General features: G+C 43.1%; 1 protein-coding gene across 4 annotated transcripts in view; it reads left to right on the top strand.

Annotated features, from left to right (window-relative positions):
- TMEM241 (transmembrane protein 241) overlaps window positions 1-21,315 on the top strand; it is a 117,816-nt gene that overhangs the window by 8,584 nt on the left and 87,917 nt on the right. For 3 of the 4 annotated variants that reach the window (XR_004538349.1, XM_033933884.1, XM_033933882.1), the window contains exons 3-4: window positions 5,482-5,559; window positions 17,237-17,318. Coding sequence is in view for 3 of the 4 variants with exons in the window: in XM_033933884.1 (XP_033789775.1) it covers window positions 5,482-5,559; window positions 17,237-17,318 (160 nt within the window). In the remaining variant the exon portion in view is untranslated. The remainder of the gene's footprint in view (window positions 1-5,481; window positions 5,560-17,236; window positions 17,319-21,315) is intronic. The other variant, XM_033933883.1, reaches the window with a different exon arrangement.

Consider the following 21,315-nt stretch of genomic DNA (forward strand, 5'->3'; position numbering starts at 1 on the left):
CAACGTAAAGAGCAGGAATTTGCAAGAAGGGTGAAGCTTGAGTGGAATACAAGCATAGCTCCACATATTATTATTAATAATAATAATAATAACTTTATTTTTATATACCGCAATACCACAAATAGTTCAATATTACCTTAGAGAATACTGGAAGTTAGGCATGTGTCTGTTGCATTTAGATGCCTTCACTTAAACGGGCACCTGCTGATGTAACTAGGTGAAATATGTTAGCCACACTGATACTGGCTTATGCTAGAGTATTCTAGAATGGAACCTGGGCGTCGAGGTTCCTTTTATATAAGAGGCATCTAAACTGAAGTGCCCACTTTAGAATTGCTCCTCAGGGACTTTGGTTCTCTCCAGTATCCTGATTCCACAGTGGCCAATCCAAATTACAAGTACCTGGCAGAAACCCAAATAGCAGCAACATACCATGCTACCGATCCAAGGCAAGCAGTAGCTTCTCCCATGGCTGTCTCAATAACAGACTATGGACTTTTCCTCCAGGAACTTGTCCAAACCTTTTTTAAACCCATCTATATTAACTGCTGATATCATACCCTCTGGGAAAAAGTTCCAAAGCTTAACTATTTTTTTGGTTTTAAAAAGTATTTTTTCACTCAGAGGAGGAAATATTTCCCTATAACTTCTTTGAGTGCCTTCTTTGTAATTTTTGATGTATATATATTTTTTGTTCCTTTCCAAGCCATTTTTTGTTGGGTAGACCTATCTTGACCTCTATATTCTTTCTACTTCAGCAGTAGGAAGAAAGTACTTTTGTATCTCAGCTAGTCGCAGGTTGCCTTGCGTACCTAGGACAGACCAGACAATGTGAATAATGTGTGTTGTTATTTTTATGATTATATACGGTAAATTGCCTCAGGTCTTTGGCTAGTAGTAACAAAGACGACCATGGGTGCTGGCCAATATTCAGAGAAGTACCTGGATAATAACCTGTAAAAGGCTTTAACAGCCTTTTTGCTGTCCTAACTTTATCCAGATAATTTCCCAGCTAGCGGCCTGAAAAGTAATACTAACTGGTTAACTTTTGGCTCTGCCCATACTCTGCCCCCTGTACCATCCTGGAACTAACGGGATAGTACGGAGGTGGTCCTCCTGGATTTTCAGTAGCCCTATCCACTTATGTGCTACTGAAGATACAGGGTTGAGTAATATAAGTACATAATCATCACCATACTGGAACAGACCAAAGGTCCAACAAATCCAATATCCTGTTTGCAGCAGTGGTCAAACGAGGTCACTTCTTTACGATTCTGCAGATGGAACTTTCCATCCACATCCGGCAGGTTGAAATCACCCAGCAACAGCACCTTCTCTTTCTTTCCCGACTTTTGGATATCTGCAACCAGATCTTTATCAATTTGCTGCAGCTGAATCAGAGGTCTGTAGACAACACCCATATAGATAGAAGTTCAATCTTTTCTTTTCATAGCGATCCATATCGCTTCTTCCTTTTCCCAAGCCACTTGCATTTCGGTCACTTGAATTTTATTGGTCTTTATATAGAGAGCTACTCCTCTGCCTTTTTGACAATCTCCATCCTTTCTAAAAAGATTATAGCCTACTATGTTTTCATCCCAGCCGTGGTAATCGTTGAACCATGTCTATGTGATAGCAATAATATCCAAGTATAGCTTTAACATCAAGGCTTGCAGATCCCGATTTTTGTTGCTTAGACTGTGAGCGTTTGTGGACATTGCTTTCCAGCTATCATTCCGTGGCAATCTCATATTTTGCATAGTTTTTAATTTCAGCTCATTTCCTGTTGCATTGCTTTGAAGTGAATTGCTAATACTGTTGTTTTCATTACTATCTTTACTACCATCATATCTTGTATTTTGCTGGGGGTGGCCTCTGGAAGTGACCTGCATACATACGCCACACCTATCTTCTAATTTAAATGCCTGGGAACATATTGCCTGAATTTCTCAGCTAGGATTCTTTTTCCTGTCCTGGTAAGGTGCAGCCCATCATTCCAGTATAGGCTCTTGTTTTTCCATGTATTACCCCATCTTCCTTCCTGCCTTCTTGGAACCACCTATTGAAATTCTTTGTATTTTGTACTCTTTCCTCTCCTTGTCCATAAGTAGGCAGTACTTCTGAAAGAGCTACAGTCCTTACAAAAGGTTTTAACTCCTCTCCCAGCTCCGGAAAACCTGCACTGCAAGTGGGGTATTGTTGGCCAGGTCATTGTTCTGAGGAAAACAACAACATCAGGGTTCAAATTCTTTGTTTCTTCCCTAATTATAGTCGGTATTTGCCTGGTGTTCCTGGTAGCTGAAGATCCTGAAAGGCATTTCACTATTTTGGGCTCCTTGTCCTGTGCTCCAAGGTTAATCCCTCTGATAATGGAATCCCCTAGCAGCATTATAATATCTGTTTGTTCTCCATTCCTTTCCTAATAAGCAAATAGAATGTTAGGAATTCCTTAGCCACTGCTGCACACTGAGCAGAAGGTTTCAACATATCATTGATGACATCTCGATTCTTTCTCTGGGCAGTGACTCCTAATGTAGAACTGGCATCACATGGCTATAGTTTAGGTTCCTCTTTCTTATATGCATCACTGCACTTATTCACAGGACCATGGCTGCAACCAATACATACATGTGCAATGCTGCTGTTGACGAGGCTCCAGTGGCGTACCAAGGGGGGGGGGCAGTCTGCCCCGGGTGCAGCCTTAGGGAGGGTGCACAGCCGGCCAGGTCTGGAAAATTCTACTGGGCTTATCAGCCTTCCTCTCCCCGACGTCAATTCTGCCATAGGAGAGGAAGTTCGGGCCAGCCAATCGCTGCCTGGCTGGGCCGGAACTTCCTCTCCGACAGCAGAATTGACGTCGGGGAGTGGAATGCTGGTCGGCCCAAAGCAGGGAGAGCTTGGGGCGGTGGCGGCTTTGGGCCTGTTCCCGATGGCGGTGGCTTGGGGGCCTGTTCCCCGATGGTGGCAGCAGTGGCCTGGTAGAGGGCAGGGAGAAAGAAAGAAAAGGGGCAGGCAGGGAGACAAAAGGGAAACAGAAAAAAAGAAAGGGGGCATGAAGAGAGAAAAAAGAAAGGGAGGCAGGGAGAAAGAAAGGGCAGGGAGAGAGGAAGAAAAAGTTGGGGGAGGGAATGAGGTCTGGAGGAGAGGAAGCATACAGGCTGAAAGAAGGGAAGAAAGATTGGATGCACAATCAGAAGAAAATGCAACTAGAGACTCATGAAATCACCAGACAACAAGGTAGGAAAAATGATTTTATTTTCAATTTAGTGATCAAAATGTGTCTGAATTTATATCTGCTGTCTATATTTTGCACTATGCCCCCCTTTTACTAAACCACAATAGCGGTTTTTAGCGCAGGGAGCCTATGAGCATCGAGAGCAGCCCTGGGCATTCAGCACAGCCCCCTGCGCTAAAAGCTGCTATTGTGGTTTAGTAAAAAGGGAGAGGGGTATATTTGTCTATTTTTGTATGGTTGTTACTGAGGTGACAGTGCATAGAGTCATCTGCCTTGACCTCTGAAAAAACCCCAGAATAGGAATGATAATTAACATTTTCTCAGCGTATAGTGTGCTTTGTGTTTTTTTTTAAATTTTATTGTTGGTAGATCATTTTGACTTTGTCATTTTAAAAGTAGCTCGCAAGCCCAAAAAGTGTGGGCACCCCTGAGCTAGAGCATTGAAGCTGCGTGTGGCTGCCGTAAAGGTCATCTCTGAAGCAACCTGAAGTTGCATCAGAGGCGACCTTTACGGCAGCCATATGCAACTACAACGCTCCAGCTGCTGTAAGAAGGCAGTTTAGACATCACCGGCCACAGAGCAGGGAGGTTTGTCGGACCGGGTCTGTTGTCCGGGGGGGGAGGGGGGGAGAAAGCGCCACGAAGGTAAGGGGCAGGGAGGGAGAAAGGGAGGAAAGGTGGGGTGGAGAGGAAAACAGGGTAAAACAGAGGGGGGAGAAGGATGCTGAAAGCACATGGGGAAGACAGAGGGGGGGACAAGGACGCTGAAAGCACATGGGGAAGATTTGGGGGGGAAAAGGACGCTGAAAGGACATGGGGAAGACAGAGGGGGGGAGAAAGACACTGAAAGGACATGGGGAAGATGGGGGGAGAAGGACGCTGAAAGCACATGGGGAAGACGGGGGGAGAAGGACACTGAAAGGACATGAGGAAGACAGAAGGGGGAGAAGGTGCTGAAAGCACATGGGGAAGACAGGGGGGGGAGAAGGACGCTGAAAGCACATGGGGAAGACAAAGTGGGAAGAAGATGCTGAAGGGAAATGAGGAACAGAGAGTGGGGAGAAGATGCTGCAGGGAAATGGGGAAGAGAGAGTGGGGAGAAGATGCTGGCAGGGAAGAAGACAGAGATGCCAGACTATGGGGGGAGCGGAGGGAAGAAGATGGGTGCCAGACCAATTTGGAAGGGGGGAGAAAGGGAGAGGCACAGTAACAGAGCAAATGGAAGATGCAGAGAGAAGAGAGACAGTGGATGGAAGGAAGAGAGTAACAAGAAGATGAGGAAAGCAGAAACCAGAGAACAAACATTTTCTATTTATTTATTGCTTTAGGAGACATGTGTCACTGTTTCTATGGCGTTGCATTGTATGCAGAGTCCAGCTTATTTATTGCTTTAGGAGACATGTGTCACTGTTTCTGTGGTGTTGCATTGTATGCAGAGTCCAGCTTCTTGCTGGTTCAATTTAACCTTTGTCTACGTATTTCTATTTTATCCCCCCTTTTACAAAACTGTGGAGCGTATTTTAGCGCCAGCCGTGGTGGTAGCAGCTCTGATGCTCAGAATTCTATGAGCGTCAGAGCTGTTACCACCGTGGGTAAAATCTACACTACAGTTTTGTAAAAGGGGAAGGGGTTAGTTTGTGATGACATATTCCATACTAGGCGAAGGTGTTTTCTGTGTTCTGTGTGTTCGAAAGACATGGTTTTCTGTTAGGATTGACGGTGTAGGATTGATCTGTACTAGTCTGGCTTGTTTAGTTTTACAATGGGTGTATTGATGTTGTACTGCTCACTGCAGTATGTAAGATGCTGCCTTTTCCTAGATACTCATGTGTGACGTGTGGCTTGTTACTAAAAATCATGTTTTTCGTACAGATGGGGGGGGGTTTCCAAAAAATTGATAGGCCCCAGGTGTCACATATGCTAGGTACGCCACTGCGAGGCTCAACAGAAGACCACCTTTAAATTAGACTGGCGCAGGGGGATAAAGGTGGTGTTGAATCGTGGGATGTGGAATTGCACCAAGGACAGGGGCTGGACATGGAAGAGAGCAGAAAAAGATGTTTGAGGAAAGAGGAGACTTCAGTGTGATTTACTGTGATTTAAAATGCGGCCCTAATTTATTTTTCTGTGTAAAAAAGTGTGGCTACATGTGACACTGGAATTTGCTTTTTTTTTTCCTGTATTTTATGCATAGATATGGAAAGGTGTGATTCCCCATTTTCATAGCTTGGTTTTTTTTTCTCCAGGTGGCAGACACTGGTAGGGGGTCTTCTGCTTCATATCTCTTGGAAACTGAGCTGGGTGGAGATCAGTAGTAGTTCAAGGTACGGTGCACTCTCCAATACTTTAAGTAAACAGTGTGCATGAATTGCAGTTAATTCTGTGAAACTCAGTCAGTATACACTATTTTTTCCCCAAGTCTGAAGTTGTGCTTTCTTTTGGAAAATACTGCTTGTAGAGATCACTGTGTCTGGAGCTAGTGAGAAGAAGACAAGGTGAGAGGAAAAGGTCACCAAAGATAGATTTGAGGGCTAATTTAATAAAGCTGTGCTGGTTTTTCATGCCAGTGTATAATAATTTTCATGTTTTTATATGTCAGTGTATAATAAATTATCTCCAGAACATCTGTATCCACAGGTTTTTTTTGTTTTCATCGGTGGATTGTTTTCACTGTGGATCATTGTGTCTCCCCGTTTTTCTTTGTTGTGCTATTTTTTTCATGCAAAAGCGTTTTTTTTCTTCCAATTTTCCCACAATGCAAGAAAATGAAAAGTAAAATTACAGTGCAAAAGGATAATGTGGGGAACCTATAAAGTGGTCCTTGTACAATCTCACTTTATTCTAGGACTTGTGGATTATTTCCCCATAACCACCAGAACTTATAGGAAGCCTCATATTTCAGAGACTTAAGCATCACCCCTCTCATCTTGGTACTGTCCCCTCAATAGTCAGTTTCTTTCCTACAAGCAAGACTGTAGGAGCTTGTCTTTTCTGCTTGTGTTTATTATCATTTAAATTCAGTATTTTCATTTGCGATTTTCACCCTCATGCTGCAGAAGTTCCCTGTGGAGGACAGCTCTGACTGCGGGAGATCACAGACCTTTGGAAAAAGTCTGTTTCCAGGGGATTGGTTGCTTGTCTTTGCACCCTCTGGACAGCTTGCACTTTGGATCGGGGCTCTGGGATTTAGTCCCTTAGGAGTTTGCTCACCTCAGGTTCATCCACTAGTGGGTCGAGCACAGGCTGCGTGGCTCCATGGAGGTGCACCCTGGATCAGGGTCAGACTGCGTTCCTCTGCCAGGCATCTGCGTGGCGGTTCGAGGGCGGCGGAGGTACCAGCCATGGAAGTTCAGCCAGTGAGGCAGTCTGAAGTTTTTGAAGTCCAGTTTGCCTGCTTTCTAGGTCAGAAGATCTCCCTGTAAGCTCTTTCAGCAGTGAGTACAGGCTAACAGCCTGAATCAGAAATTTGGGGGGGTTCTTAAAAAGGGTGTTTTGGATGGTTTCCCTGCATGCCCCAACCCCCACCACTCCTAAAATCGCCATTTTAGAAGTTCTCTGGTGTTTTTCCCAGGCTATTTTAATGTAAAATTGGCACCCATGGTGGCCATCTTGGATTTTTCCAATTTTAGAATAAAGGTTATTTTTAGCAGAGAATATGCATTCTATATATTTATTTGTTGACTTGATATACAGTCTTTCATATCTTAGCAAACAAGGCATTTCACATAAATAATGTATAGGAAAAGAAACCAGAATGCCAATATTAAGATAGGAGAGGATAACTGTAGATTTATAGTAAAAACACCATAAAAACACACACAAAAAAACCTCTATAGAGCTCTTAGCCTATTGAGGAAATGCCAAAAGCTTGTTCAAATAGGAATGTCTTAATTATTTTTAAAACAATGGATGGAGCGCTCTGATCTTGGAGAAAGTGGGTGGATGTTCCAATTTGAAGGGATTGTGTGGGAAAATATGCACTGTGCGTAGGCTCCAATCTTGCTCAGTGTAAAGAAGGGAAAGAAAGCTGGCAAGCATGAATGCTATAAAGGAACGAGATAGGGTGTAGAAGTTGAGAATAAAACTTTGAAGGCCGATAGTAGAGTTTTAAACTGTATCCAATAAGGGACAGGAAGCTGATGACCAGGGCCTGCTCAAGACTTGGACCAGGAAAGCAGTGGCCAAGGGCGCCAATCCTGAAGGGTGCCAAATGCCTTCCTCACCTGATCCCTTGCAGTGGCCAACTCCGGACTCCCCTGGCATCTCACATTTTTCTTTGTTTGTAGGTTCAAAAAACCCTCTCTCTCAAATCCTCTTCTCTTCCTACTCTTCCCCAGTAATACTACTTCATGCTTTTCACTCTGCCCCAGTAGCAGTAGGTTTCAAACAAGGCTGTCTTCATCTCAGCTGCAGCATCTCCCCTTTAATGTGCCCCACCCCCTTGATGTAACATTCTGTTTCTGCAGGGGTGCAGCAAAAGGGAGACATAGCCTTGTATGAAAGCTACCGCTACTAGGGCAGAGTGAAAAGCATGACAGGTACGCCAGTTCACAGGAGGAGGAGGATTTGACAGAGGGGTACAGAGGGAGAGGGAGGATTTGAGAGAGTGAGGGAGCACAGAGGTGGGAGATTCCATAATCTGAGCACAGGGGAGGGTGTTGAGAGAGAGAGAGAGAGAAACTCAACCCAGGCACTGAGGAATGTTGAGAGAGAGGGAGGGGTTTGATACTTGACCCAGGCACAGGGAGGGCAGTTAAAAGAGAGAGAGATGGGGGCTGATACCCAACCTGGGCACATAGGGAGTGCTAAGAGAGAGAAGAGGGAGAAAACCCAACCTGGGCACATGAAAGGGGGTGTTTATCTCTCTCTTCTCTCTATTAACTCCCACCCCCCACCCCCCGTGCCTCCCATGTATTCCTGGCCACTGGGGGCTTCCAGTCTGTCCTAGTAGCCAACATATGCCTGATTCATACCCCAAACTACATCACCTTCCCCAATACCCCCCAGGCCCTAAAGAACAACATGGCTCACAGTTGCACATCACAGCCTGCTTTTCCTCAGTCATAGACATCATTGACTGTACACATGTAGCACTTAGACCCTCCCCCCGGGCAGACAAGGCCAGCTATCGCAACAGAAAGCATACCGCTTTCTGAACATGCAGGTTGTGTGTGACGCCCAGGGACAAATAATGAATGTCTGTGCTCAATATCCAGGTTCCACTCATGATACTTACATCTTCCAACACTGGAATCTACAGGAGGATTGGATCTGAGTATTTGTTTGGATCCTACCTCTGAAGATCTCTCATTTGCATATCCATATTCCTTGGCTACTTCCCCCAATCATATCCTTAGATTTCAGAAGGAGTTGATCGTGCAAATGGAAGTGTTGTTTTCAATGCTATGAAAGAGAATTCCTGGTTTGAGCCACCAGATGTCAGTACAATACAGAAAACAAACCAATAATACCAGGCAATGAAGCTTCATTATTTCACAGCAAAAATGTGTGCCTGGTGCTCATTAAGAGGTTGATTTTAGTAAGGATGTACCAGTCGGAACAGAGGTGTACAGGCTGAGTTATCTTAAATTATGCTAGTATTTTAGAACAGGATCTGCTGATACAGAGCCTGTTCTAAAATCCATTGAGAAATGAACATTTTTATTCCAGTTATTTGTGTGTGTTTGTGTGTGTGTGTGTGTGTGGGGGTTTGGGATGGGAGCTTTAGACTTAGCCCCCTCTGATCAGTTCACGGGTCAGGAGGTACTGAAAGCTTGAGATCCTGGTCATAAAGCTTTGTCTAAAATATCAACAAGGCAACACAAGCACATAAATATGTATGTGCTGGCACATGTACATATATTATGAAATAGCAACATACACGTGCATATGCTGGAACATACACAATTGTCAGCCATTTTATTTGAATTTCAGGAGTAGTTCAAGGCAAGTTACATTCAGATATACTAGATATTTAGTGCCTCAGGAACAAACTTTAGAGCCCCTTTTACAAAGTTGTAGTAGCTATTCTCCCATGGCAAATGCACAGAAGCCCATTGAATTTTTATGCACTTCAGTGCATTTGCTGCGGGAGAATCGCTACCATGGCTTTGTATAAGGAACCATTAGATTGTAAGCTGTCCAAAATCACAAGGAGCAGTAGCAGCAGGATTTAAACCAAGTTTCTCTTGTCGGTCAGTGCTTTAAGTACTGGGCTACTCCTTCACTCCAAACACTTTCAAGGTTAGTCAGGGGGCTCTAGGGAAGGGCGGTTTGGGGGGTTTCATTGGGGGGGGGTCTGGGGAGGGGGGGTTCATTGGGGTTTCGTTGGGAGGGTCCGTCAGGAGGGATTAGGCACTGGCAATCTTGGGGGCAGGGTGAGGGGTGTTCGAGGGGGGGATGTTCCAGGCAGGAGGGATTGGGCATCCCTCCTGCCGCGTTCGTTCAGAGGGGGAGGGAACTGGCGGTCACAGCCATGGCCGCTATATTTATTGCAGCAGGGAGATCCCTTGCCGCGATAAGTGTAGCGGCCGCATCTACAATAACCAGATTCTGTAACCGGCATCTGTAACATGGACATTGGTTACAGAATTGGGTTTATTTTAGGCGGCCTTAGGCCCTATTCTGTATAGGATGCCCATTGGCTTCTGAGCCCGGGCATCCTATACATAATCCGGGCTTGAGTGTATAATATAGCAATATTAAATATCAAATCGGTGTCTAAACCTCTTCTAACTTGAAGTCATTATTCTTTAATGAGGGGAGTACACCCCCCACATGGGGTATGGATAGCCAAATTTCATTGGTCCCTTAAAGGAAACAAGACGGCACACCACAGCAGGTTCAATGCACATTTAATCTTCACTTAAGTCTTAAATTATATGTTTATTATTATACATGGATTTTTCATATTTGGGCTAGTTTCTTTAACTCGTCCTTTGCTAATCCATAAACATAAGAACTAGGCAAGGAATCCTGGGACAACAGCTGGAATTGGGATTTGGGCCACAAACGTGGTAGGGAAGTAAGGCCCAAATGCACTAAAGCCAGTGATTGTCGCTAAATCTTTTTTAACAGCTTTAGTGACCATCGCATTTGCCGACCCGATGCAAAAAATGGCTTACTGTCTGTTTTTCTGCACAATCACTTATTCCCCAATCCGACCATGCAAATAAGCTAATTAATATTAAAATGCCATGTAAACTAGTAAAGTGATTGATGCTCTAACATGGCTTCTCGATGCAGTAAAAAAAAAAGTGATCGCTTTTAGTGATCCAAAAAAGTGACTGGTCAAAACCAGTTGCTTACCTGTCAAACCTTTTGGTTTTTTTTATAAGTACAGATGCTGTGCATGTTACACACCTCCATTCAAACTTATATGAAAAGGCTGATTGCTTCCTTAGAAATCTGGTCAATAAAGTTAGAATTGTTTCTAAGGTATTTGGCTGTTTGTCTTTCAAATCCAACATCTAGTTTAACTGAGTGTTCATAATGTTTGGAAAGCACTTCTTTTTTGTTTTTTCATAAGACCTCAGAACCACCACTCCTCTGTCCCACTAAAGTGTATATACGGGGAGTTACAAATGGTGAAATCCTCACCGGTCTCTTCAAAGTTTTAAATAACATGCATTTCTTAGTGTATTATTACTTAACTTAGTAATGGTGAAATCTTGTTTTTCATGCGGACTGAACGGTAAGACTCAAGCACAATGTCTGTCTTTTTAGAAAAAAAAGACCCCCTCCCGCCAATGACAGCCCTCCCCAATGAAGGCACTGCGAACTGCCCCCCATCACTAGCGAAAATGTCAGGAAGAATGCCCATTTCCTCCTACCAATGCAACTCTCCCCCCCCCCAGCGGCAGCATTACCGGAAGGCCCACTTCCGTGTTCCCCCAAACAACCCCTATCCTCCCCCTGGAAAAAAAGGCAGGATGGATGCCCACTCCCTCCTGTCACCGGAGGTCCTCCGCCACCCCTGAACCTCCCCATACCTTTTTAGACTTTTTAGCCACATTGGAGCAGGACTGAAGCTCACTCCGTCCTGCCCATAGGCCCATCCTTCTTTAATGGTGGGCCTTTCCCTCCCTGATACATCATGTGATGCACAGGGAGAGGCCTAAGGCCCTGATTGGCTCAAATACCTAAGGCCCTTCTCAAGGACCTGATCGGCTGAACCTTTTCTAAACCCAGCTATGCTAACTGCTGTTATTACATCCTCGGGCAATAAGTTCCAGAGCTTAACTATTCATTGAGGGGAAAAATATTTAAAAGTATTTCCATGTAACTTCATTGAGTGTCCCCTTAGTCTCTATAATTATTAAAAGAGCAAAATATTAATTCACTTTTTTACTCATTCTACCCACTCAGGAATTTGTAGATCTCAATTATATCCCCCTCAGCTCTCTCTTTTTCAAGATGAAGAACCCCTAACCTCTTTTGCTTTCCTCATATGAGAGGAGTTCCATTTGGTTGCTATTCTTTGATCCTTTTCTAATTCTGCTATATCTTTTTTTAGATATGGCGACTAGAATTGAACGCAAAACTCATTGAGCCATACAGAGGTATTATAATATTTTTAGTCTTATTTACCATCCCTTTTCTAATAATTCCTAACATCCTGTTTGCTTTTTTGATCACTACCACTTACTGGGTAGATGATTTCAGCATATTGTCTACAATGACACCTAGATCCTTTTCTTGGGTGCTGACTCCTAAGGTGGACCCTAGCAATTGGTAACTATGATTGGATGTTCTCTTCAATGTAAATCACTTTGTTTACATTAAATTTTATCTGCCATTTGAATACCCTGTCTTACAATTTACTAAGGTCTTTCTGCAAGGGAAGGGTAGGGTTGATGCTGGGTTACAAGGAGGTGTGGGAGAGTAGTGAAGGGTAGGGCTGATTTTGGGCTATAGGGATGGATGTGGGGGAAGGGGAAGGCTGATTCTGAGTAGATTTGTGTGGTAGCAAGGGAAGTGTATGTATGTAGTTTGTTGATCTAAGACTAGGGTTACCAGATTTTTGGGAACGAAAATCTGGATACATGGCTCCACCCTGTTCTGCCTGAGTCACGTCCTGCCCCTTCAACCTGTTTGCTCGTTGGGACGGTATCTGTGCATGCACTGGTGTAACTCAATGACGTCACTTGTTGATAGAAGTTTTCAAAACCCAAAGTGCTGGGTTTTGAAAAGCCATCCGGATACCTGAACTTGTCCTCGAAAAGGAGGACATGTCTGGGAAAATCCAGATGTCTGGTAACCTTATGTAAGACAGTCGTTAGACTTATTTACTTAGAAATCTGTCATCTAAAGCATTATTTAATAGTATACCAAGAAAATCTACTCGTATCTATATACATAGTGCCTGCCCATATTAGCTCTGGGCCTACTCAAAATGTCAGGTCTGGCTACACTACTGGTGCCGACATTTTGGGCTGAAACCGAAATAAGGCCAAATACAGTTTTTGGCACTGAAACCAGAATTCAGGCCTGAGAAATGGCAGACACACTAGAGAAAATAACACAGATATAGTGAAAATCAAATATCAAAAGGAATAACACTTTCACATAGACAGGGCAGTATGAAAGGACACTGCTACAGCACGAGCCAAAAATAAAACCAACCGGGAGGAAAAAGCCTCAGAAGAGAGCCCTTCTACCGCCACGAAAGTAACTTAAGGTGTTCAGGCAAAAAACCTCATAGGCATTAAATACCTCCCATGGGAAAATTGAAAAGCTCTGTGCAGTGCAATGAAAATATAATGTGGTCAAAGTAATAAAGACTCAAACTTATCTTAAATTCATTCAATGGCCAGCGTTTCACATTTCTGCTGGAAGTGAGAGAGGTAAGATCTTCTACCCCCCAAAACCCACTGTAATTACTTGAGAATAAACAGCTACCATACTTTTCAAATGGGACTCGTACAACGTGTGTCCCTGCACAAAGATGGCATCTCACTCTCACACACTGTGTTGGGGAAGAATTAAACTTTTAGACGATAGACGCTTTTTAGACACATTAGGGAAAACAGCTCTTTGAGAGAATGGAACCTAGTGTTTGTTTGCTTCAGGAGCATATGATTCCAAGAATCTCCTGCATAATTTAAGTTGTATGGTAAGCTGTGAAGCTATACGCGTAGGATGAACCTATAAGCTCTCCTTGTTTGTATGATGTAGAAGGTTGTAAACGTGTAAAGTCTAATGTGAATTTTTGAAATTCAATTTATAAATGTCCTTCCTGTCTGAATTATAAGTAAAGCAATAAACTTGAAAAGGCCCAGTCTGTCTGGAGCTCTAGAGCAGTTTCTTCCTAAGTCTAACAAATATCAACTGAGTACCCCTGCCCAAGCTCAGCCCCAGACCCAACCCCCATAATAATAGTACTAATTGTAATGCAATTTCTTCCATTAATATTTTATATGCACACTATAATCTTATTAACAATGCATAATGGTTAATAAAAATAAAAAATAAACACATACACAGGAAATGTAAATTATCATTTATATTAGAACTTTAAAGTACGCAATGTCATCTCAGTAACAACTATACAAAAATAGACAAATATAGTGCAAAATATGAACAGCAGATATAAATTCTCAAAACTGACATATTCCAATCACTAAATTGAAAATAAAATCATTTTTCCTACCTTTGTTGTCTGTTGATTTCCTGAGTCTCTGGTTGCACTTCCTCTGACTGTTCATCCAGTATTTTTTTTCTTTCTGCCTCCTACACGCTTCCTCTCCTCTGGACCTCATTCCCTACCCCAACCAATATCTCTCTCTGTCCCTTCATGAATCCAACTTTTCTTCCTCTCTCCTCCATGCCCATTGGCAACGTCTCTCTCTCTCACTGTCATTCTCTCATTCCCTCCCTTGCTGCAAAGGGAGCGGGGAAAGAGAGAGAGATCCAGGGTACATCTCTCCCACTCTTTCTCTTGCCACATCCAACATTTCTCTCCCTCTCACCCCAGGATCATATGAAGCATTTTTCACTACTGCCCACCAGCCCCATGCCCAACATTTATCCTTCTATCACCCTTCTCCAGCACCATGCCACATCTCTTCTTCAATCAGTATATCCACCATTCCTCCCCCTTGTATCACCTTCAATCTGTTCCTCTGTTCTCTCTCTACCACCATATCCAACATTTCTCCCTCTCATACTTCTCTTCCCCATGCATCATTACCTCACTCCTCTCTCTCTTATGCCCAATTTTTCTCTTTCTTCCTTTCCCCATATGCACCATCTTTCTCTCTCACACGCATGCCCAACAATTCTCCCTCCCTCCTATGTCCCAAGTTAATGCCCCTTCCTCCCTCTCTTGTGTCCCAAGTTCATGTCCCTCCCTTTCTTCTGTGTCCAAGTTTGTGCCTCCCTCCCTGCCTTCCAGCATTTGTCCCAAATTTGTGCCCTTCCCATGTCCAAACATACTCCTTCCCCCCCTTCTATTCTCCGTTTGTCACATGTTGATATCCTCTCTCTCCCTTACTTGCTCGCTTCAGGGTCGCACTTGCTCCCTTCAGGGCTGTCCAGCTGGGCTGCTCCTTCCTGCCTTCAGCCGCACTTGTTTGCAGAGACGCGAGCAGTGGCTCTTACATGCTACACATGGCTGACCTGCAAGCCTTCCCTCCGATGTCAATTCTGAAATCAGCGGGAAGGTTTCTGGGTCAGCCACATGTAGCATTTAAGAACCTCTGCCTGCGTCTCTGCAAACAAGTGTGGCTGAATGTGGGAAGGACTGTTGAGGTAACTGGTTCCCCAGCTGACTTGGAAGGCTTCCTTCTGACGTCAGCTCTGACATCAGATGGAAGCCTTCCAGGTCAGCTTTGGTGATGTAGAGGGAGGGCATGGGATCCCCAGTGGCAGCGGCAATTGAGGTGGAAGGGGGGTGGGAGACCCACGCAGTGCCATATATGTAGGGATGGAACACAGCACACAAACACGCAGGATAAGAGTCGGGCGGAGGCGTCGCCGTGGCAAGCTCTGAACTCCTTTTATTATGCTTCTATGCTAATGACATCATAGTAACCCCCTCGATTACATGTCTAATGATTGGTGGATACAAAGTCACATGCATTTACATCGTGTCACCCTCAACTCAGCACTTAGGCAATGCTTGAATAACACGTAGACAAAACCTGAGTCTTTGCACGATTTCAATGCCTTTCAGCTGATGTCCTATTCCAAATAAGGACTGCTTAAATAAGATAAGGGTTAATTTGTGACAAGTAAGGGGGAGAGAGGGAATGATTCAGCATTCTTTCACAGGGGCTTAGAAATCAGTGTGCTGACCTCGCCCTGTTTCAGAATGGCGTCCCTTCACATATATCCCTCACAAGCAGCTTGGTACCCCTAAGGGTATGAGTACTGCGTGTTGAGAAACGCTGGTGTAGGGAACACTGGGTGTACAATTTGAAACAAGGGGTCCAGTTGGCACATGCCCACCTGTTTTACAGATTGATGCACTTCTGTATAAAAGGAAGCAATTCCTACAGTACAGATGAAAAAAGACTACTTGTGTTTATGAAGGAATTTTGTTCCTAGATTTCTGCATCAGACTATTGAAGGGAGATGTTGGACTGAGTGGCAATACCACAGCTGCCTAACTTTAAATTACATTAAAATGCATCATCTCAAGGCCTGCCCCATTTCCCAGCTGCTGTGTAGTTCACTGTTTTACAGGAATTTAAGTTTTTCTGTTCAACAGGGATGGTATACTCAATCTTGGAGTGGCTAACATGACAGAAGCAACCAAAGCTAGCAGAAGAGCTGACCTGAGAGGCTCAGTGTAAAAACATCCTCTCCAACTTATGACCAGTGTTGAAAACTGAATCACAATTAACTAAACATTTTTGCCACATCTCAAAATAAGACTTTCAGTAAATAAGTAAATAGGCTACAAGAATGTGAAATACTTTTTTGTGGTTGATGGGGCCAAGGAAAACAACCTCCATTTCTGTTGCTTAATCTATCTAGTTTATCATGTTGTGTTGGGCAACATAGCTTATAATTTGTCTTGAATTATAAATTATGTAAAAATTCCCTTTTTAAAAAAAACTAGGTATTACAATCAACTTTTGAGGAAAGATAATATTTTTTAGGTGTTTTGAAGCATGCAATTTTGTTGCTTACAATTTTTCTTGAATTATAAATTGAGTACACACGTTATTAAATTTTTTTTTAACTAGCAGTTTGTTCTACCAGCTGTCTTCCTAACAATTGTCATATCCTACCAATTTCATCCTACCAATTGTCGTACACTCCAATATATTTGCGAAATCATGTTCTTGTGAGAGTTTAAGAACATAAGAATAGCCATACTGAGTCAGACCATGGTCCTTCTAGCCTGGTACAGGTAGTTGTTGACTTACAACCCCATTCTGTTCCAACTGACCAGTCGTAACCCAATTTGCTTGTATGTCGAAAAATGTCTGCTATGCGTTCCCGCGGCAACCTCATGAGACTCCCAAACCTCGTGGCAGTCTTGTGATGTTGTAGGAACTCATGGCAGCCATTTTTTTCCACGAGACTGCATGGGCAGTAGCCTAAGAAGATCACTACTGCCCCAACTCACCCCACTGGACCACCAGAATCTAAGGTAGGCCCAGAGGGTGTCCTACGCTGTTTCCAGAGGGAGGAAAGGAGAGTGGCTGCTGTAGTCAGGTCTGGTTGTAAAGTCAAACAGTCTTAAATCAGGTAGGTCATAAGTCAACGACTACCGGTATTCTGCTTCCAACAGTGGCCAATCCAGGTCGCAAGTACCTGGTAAAAAAAAACCCTAAACTGGAGCAATGTCTTCAATCCCAGGGCAAGCAGTGGCTTTCTCCATATTTATCTAAATAGCATACTACTAATGTAGCAGAGCTGGTTTTAAACCCATCACCTTATGTGTGAAAAACCAGGACCAAGCCACTAAGCTAGTCAGCCAGTGTAGCGCATTAGGAAGTGGTATACTTTGGAACAATGAGGCACATGATCTGTTGTTCTCTTTCCTAGGTCCCAAGTTCTTTCATGGCTCCCTGCCTCCGTTCTCTTTGTGGGTAATATCTATGCTGGTTCCAGAGCCTTATCAAAATTGGTAAGCAAGTTTAAAAATAAAGCATAATATACACAAAAGGAGCTACTTTTCAAGAGTGATAATAATAATAAACATTTTCTACTGTGTGTTTTCATTAGCAGTTCCCTTGTGCTGTAGGATCAGGCAGGGAACGACATACACCGTCAGGACTCAGTGGCCTTGCTGCAAAGCATTTAACAAATTATATTTGAAGGCAGGTTTTAGATAGATTGTAGAAATCTGAATAGAGACTTAAAGGTCAGGATGTGTCCAATTCTGATAGTATTTTAGAAAATGATCTATTGACAAGTACCTTTTCTAAAATACATGCAGGAATGAATGTGTATGTGCAGTGGGAGTGGCCATTTTTCAACTGTAAACGGGGGCAACACAGCAAAATATATGTTTTAAGTTATGGCATTGACATGAGAAAAATGCTTGAGTACCTGAATAAATTTATGTAAACCGTTCTGAACTCCCCTGGGAGAATGGTATAGAAAAATTGAATAAATAAAATAAAATAAATAAATATATTTGTATTTCAGAGGACTGTCTAGGTGCCCGGAAGCGTCCGGAAGGCCTCTGACCATGCGCGGGTGGCATCACATGCGTCCGCGCATGCTTGGAGGCCCTCCAGATGCGGCCCAGAGGTCAGAAAAGAAAGACATGGCTTTGTGGGGGGCAGGACTGGAGGTGGAATGGGGTGGGGTTGGGTTGGAGGGGGGAGGGGCAGAATGGGGGCAGGGCCATGTGTCCGGCTTTCTCCATGGACAAATCTAGTAAGTCTAGGCCAATTAAGTACAGAGTCTGCAATTATGCAGTACAAGAGATTATAGGGGGTAAAACTCATTGGGGGATGGCATGTGCGATCTCTTAGGGAGAGGGAGAATTAGACAGACTGGATGAGCTACTGGGCCTTCACCTGTCATCATGTTTCTACAACCTTCTGTAATCCCTCCAGTAGCGTGCTGTCCAAAACAAACTCTCTTCCAAAATGTAGGTATACTGGAAGCAGCTGTAAATCCTGACATTGATCTTGGTGAGACTTGCACTCCTCTTCTGAAATGGGGAACACACTTGTATTTTTTGTCCCTGCCCTGAGCTAGTATTCAGTAAAGGGTCCTCAGCATGGAACAACCTTTACAGAATACTAGTTTAGCATGCGTTTTGTGCCTAATTTTTGGCACAAGCATTCACACCTGTCAAAGGCTGATGTAGGAGGGGGGGAAGGGAATGGGGACTTTTATACCGCCTTTTTGTCGCTATGACATTCAAAGCGGTGGGCACTGGAGAACTAAGGGCTCCTTTTACAAAGGTGCGCTAGCGTTTTTAGCACACGCACCGGATTAGCATGCGCTATAGCGTGTGCTATCTGAAAAACTACCGCCTGCTCAAGAGGAGGCAGTAGCGGCTAGTGCGCACGGCATTTTAGCGCGCGCTATTCCGCGCGTTAAGGCCCTAACACACCTTTGTAAAAGGCGTCCTAAGTGACTTGTCCAGGATCACAAGGAGCAGCACTGGGATTTGATCTCACAACCTCTGGGTGCAGAGGCAGCAGCTCTACCAGTGAGCCACACCATAAAATGCTGGTGTCCAACTAATCACAGTGAAAGACAATACAGCAGAAAAAATTAAATAAAACATCATGGTTAAAAAAGATAAGTAAGATTAGGATAATACCCGAATGGGATCAATGAGGATTGTAGCCTGATCGAGTTATATTAATAATAATAATAATAACAACAGCTTATATACCGCAATACCGTGAAGTTCTATGCGGTTTACAAAAGACTAAGCAAAGGTACAAATTGACTGACTTCAAGAGGGGAAGAAGAAAGAGAAGTAATTAGACAGGAAATTCATTGTTGAGGAGAAAAGTGATCAAAAGGACAGTAGGACGCTATTGAGAGGAAAGAGATAAGTGGATCAGTTGTCAAGATGTTTTAGGAACATTACCCGGTTGGCAGTCTGAAGATCCCTTAAATCTGCTGTATTGTCTTTCACTATGATTTCAAGGCTATATGTTATTAGAAGACATTGAGTAGCTGTCAGTCAGTTACTGTGGTGTCCAACTGATGGCAGTTAGGCATGCAAATGCAGGTATTCTATAACATTGTGACTAACTTCTGGAAACACCCCTGACCTTGACCATTCGTAAGTGCCCCCAAATCAGAAGCCGAAGTATAAAAACTTCAAAACGGGTCACTTAGCAAAATTGCAACCCTTTCTTTAGTTGGAGGCAAAACCTCAGAGCACAGCCCGGGACCCACATCCTCACAAGCTCAACAGGCAATAAAAATTTCCACTCCCAAGGAAGAGATCTAAAATTCTCACGAATACAGTTCAGAGTTTCAAAACACTTAATACAAAATACTGCTTAAAGTTTCAAGATACTCGGTGCAAAGTGCAAGTTCAACTCCTGTTGCAGTTCATAAATTCCAGTGTTTACCATTCAGAACCATCCAGTGTTCACCATTCAAAACTCAAACAATATCAAAGTTCAGTACGATGTTTGAATGCCAAACCTATCTTTCTGCAGAGTCTTCATTCCTTCCCATAGCCACACCCACTTTGGAGTCGAATTCTATGAAATTTAGGCGAGTGTGTTATAGAATAGGGTGTAGGGCAGATCTATGTATAATTCCTAATTACCACCAATTAAGTGCTTGTTAACTCCAATAATAATGCTTAATTGACTACTTAATTTACAAGCAGATCTGGGATTTGGGTGACCTATACAAAATCTGGGGTTTATCTCATGTCATAGTATCAAATGGATAACAGAAGTCTTCGTGGGATTCATCTCCAGGCTGATATGTCATACTACATAGTTTGGAGGTATCCAGAGCAGTATCTCCCCAGAAATTTATCTTCTGTAATAGGTCCAATTATATAGGCATTGGACTAAAATAGTTCACGCTGCCTTAGCTAATATTCATTCTCTGCATGTCTCTAAAATTGATAGTAACAAGCAATAATTGTTTATTATGAGCTTCTATACCGCTACTAATGACTGGGGAGTCTATTCAGAGCGGTTTGCATGAGCTTCTGTAAAGGTGTTACAATACTTGAGCTTCTGTAGAAGTGTTACAATACAGAGTTACAAAGAGCTTCTGCGAGGTGTTACAATACAGAGTTATTAATACTGGCATAATTATGCCATAATCAGTCATTCTACTTATGTTACTGACACCCCATCCATTAGTGAGAATTTTGTATCATCCTACTTATGTGCATATTTTTATATCAAATCAATTGTCCTAGGTATATTCACATATAATACAATGTTTACACGCCTCCTAAGGAGGTTGGCCAATTCAACTAAATATAATCTATATACACGTATCTGTATCGTGTTTTATGTTTATCTTTGAAAGATTATCTTCCTCAGAGTCTAGTTTTCTGGGCTTTGTCTATTTATACCTATTGTATTCCTGAGAGGGAACTAACCAACCGTCTCCTCTACTTTGATTTATTGGCTAAAGTAGTTTGTGAAGAGGATGGTCTTTATCCCTTTCTTGAACTTTCCGATATCCTTTTCTAGTTTTAGTTCCTTCGGGAGGGTGTTCCACCACCTTGGAGCCATCACTGAGAACATTCTATTCCTTATGCTTTTGTATTTGATGTCTCTGAAGGAGGGAATTTCCAGCAGGTGATTTTGGCTTGAACATAGTTCGCATTTTGTGTTCTGATGCAGTCTGGCCCCTAGATATTGTGGTTCAGAGAGATGAATGATTTTGTGTATCAACAGTAGGATCTTGAATTTCACCCTGCTTTCAATCGGAAGCCAATGTATTTCTTTCAGTAGGGGGTGGCACTTGTCTGCCTCGATTTTCCCAGCAGAAATCTTGCTGCTGTATTTTGTACCATTTGAATCTATTTAATCATGTATTTTGGAATGCCCAGTAGGATTGTGTTGCAGTAGTCGAAGACTGTCAGTACCAGGGTTTCTATTAAGTTGAACGTTGCTTGATGAGTGAGGTAGGGTTTGAGTCCTCTGACCCAGTAGAGTTTGCCA

Source organism: Geotrypetes seraphini, chromosome 2 (genome assembly GCF_902459505.1).
Source record: "Geotrypetes seraphini chromosome 2, aGeoSer1.1, whole genome shotgun sequence".
In the NCBI taxonomy this organism is placed as follows: Eukaryota; Metazoa; Chordata; class Amphibia; order Gymnophiona; family Dermophiidae; genus Geotrypetes; species Geotrypetes seraphini.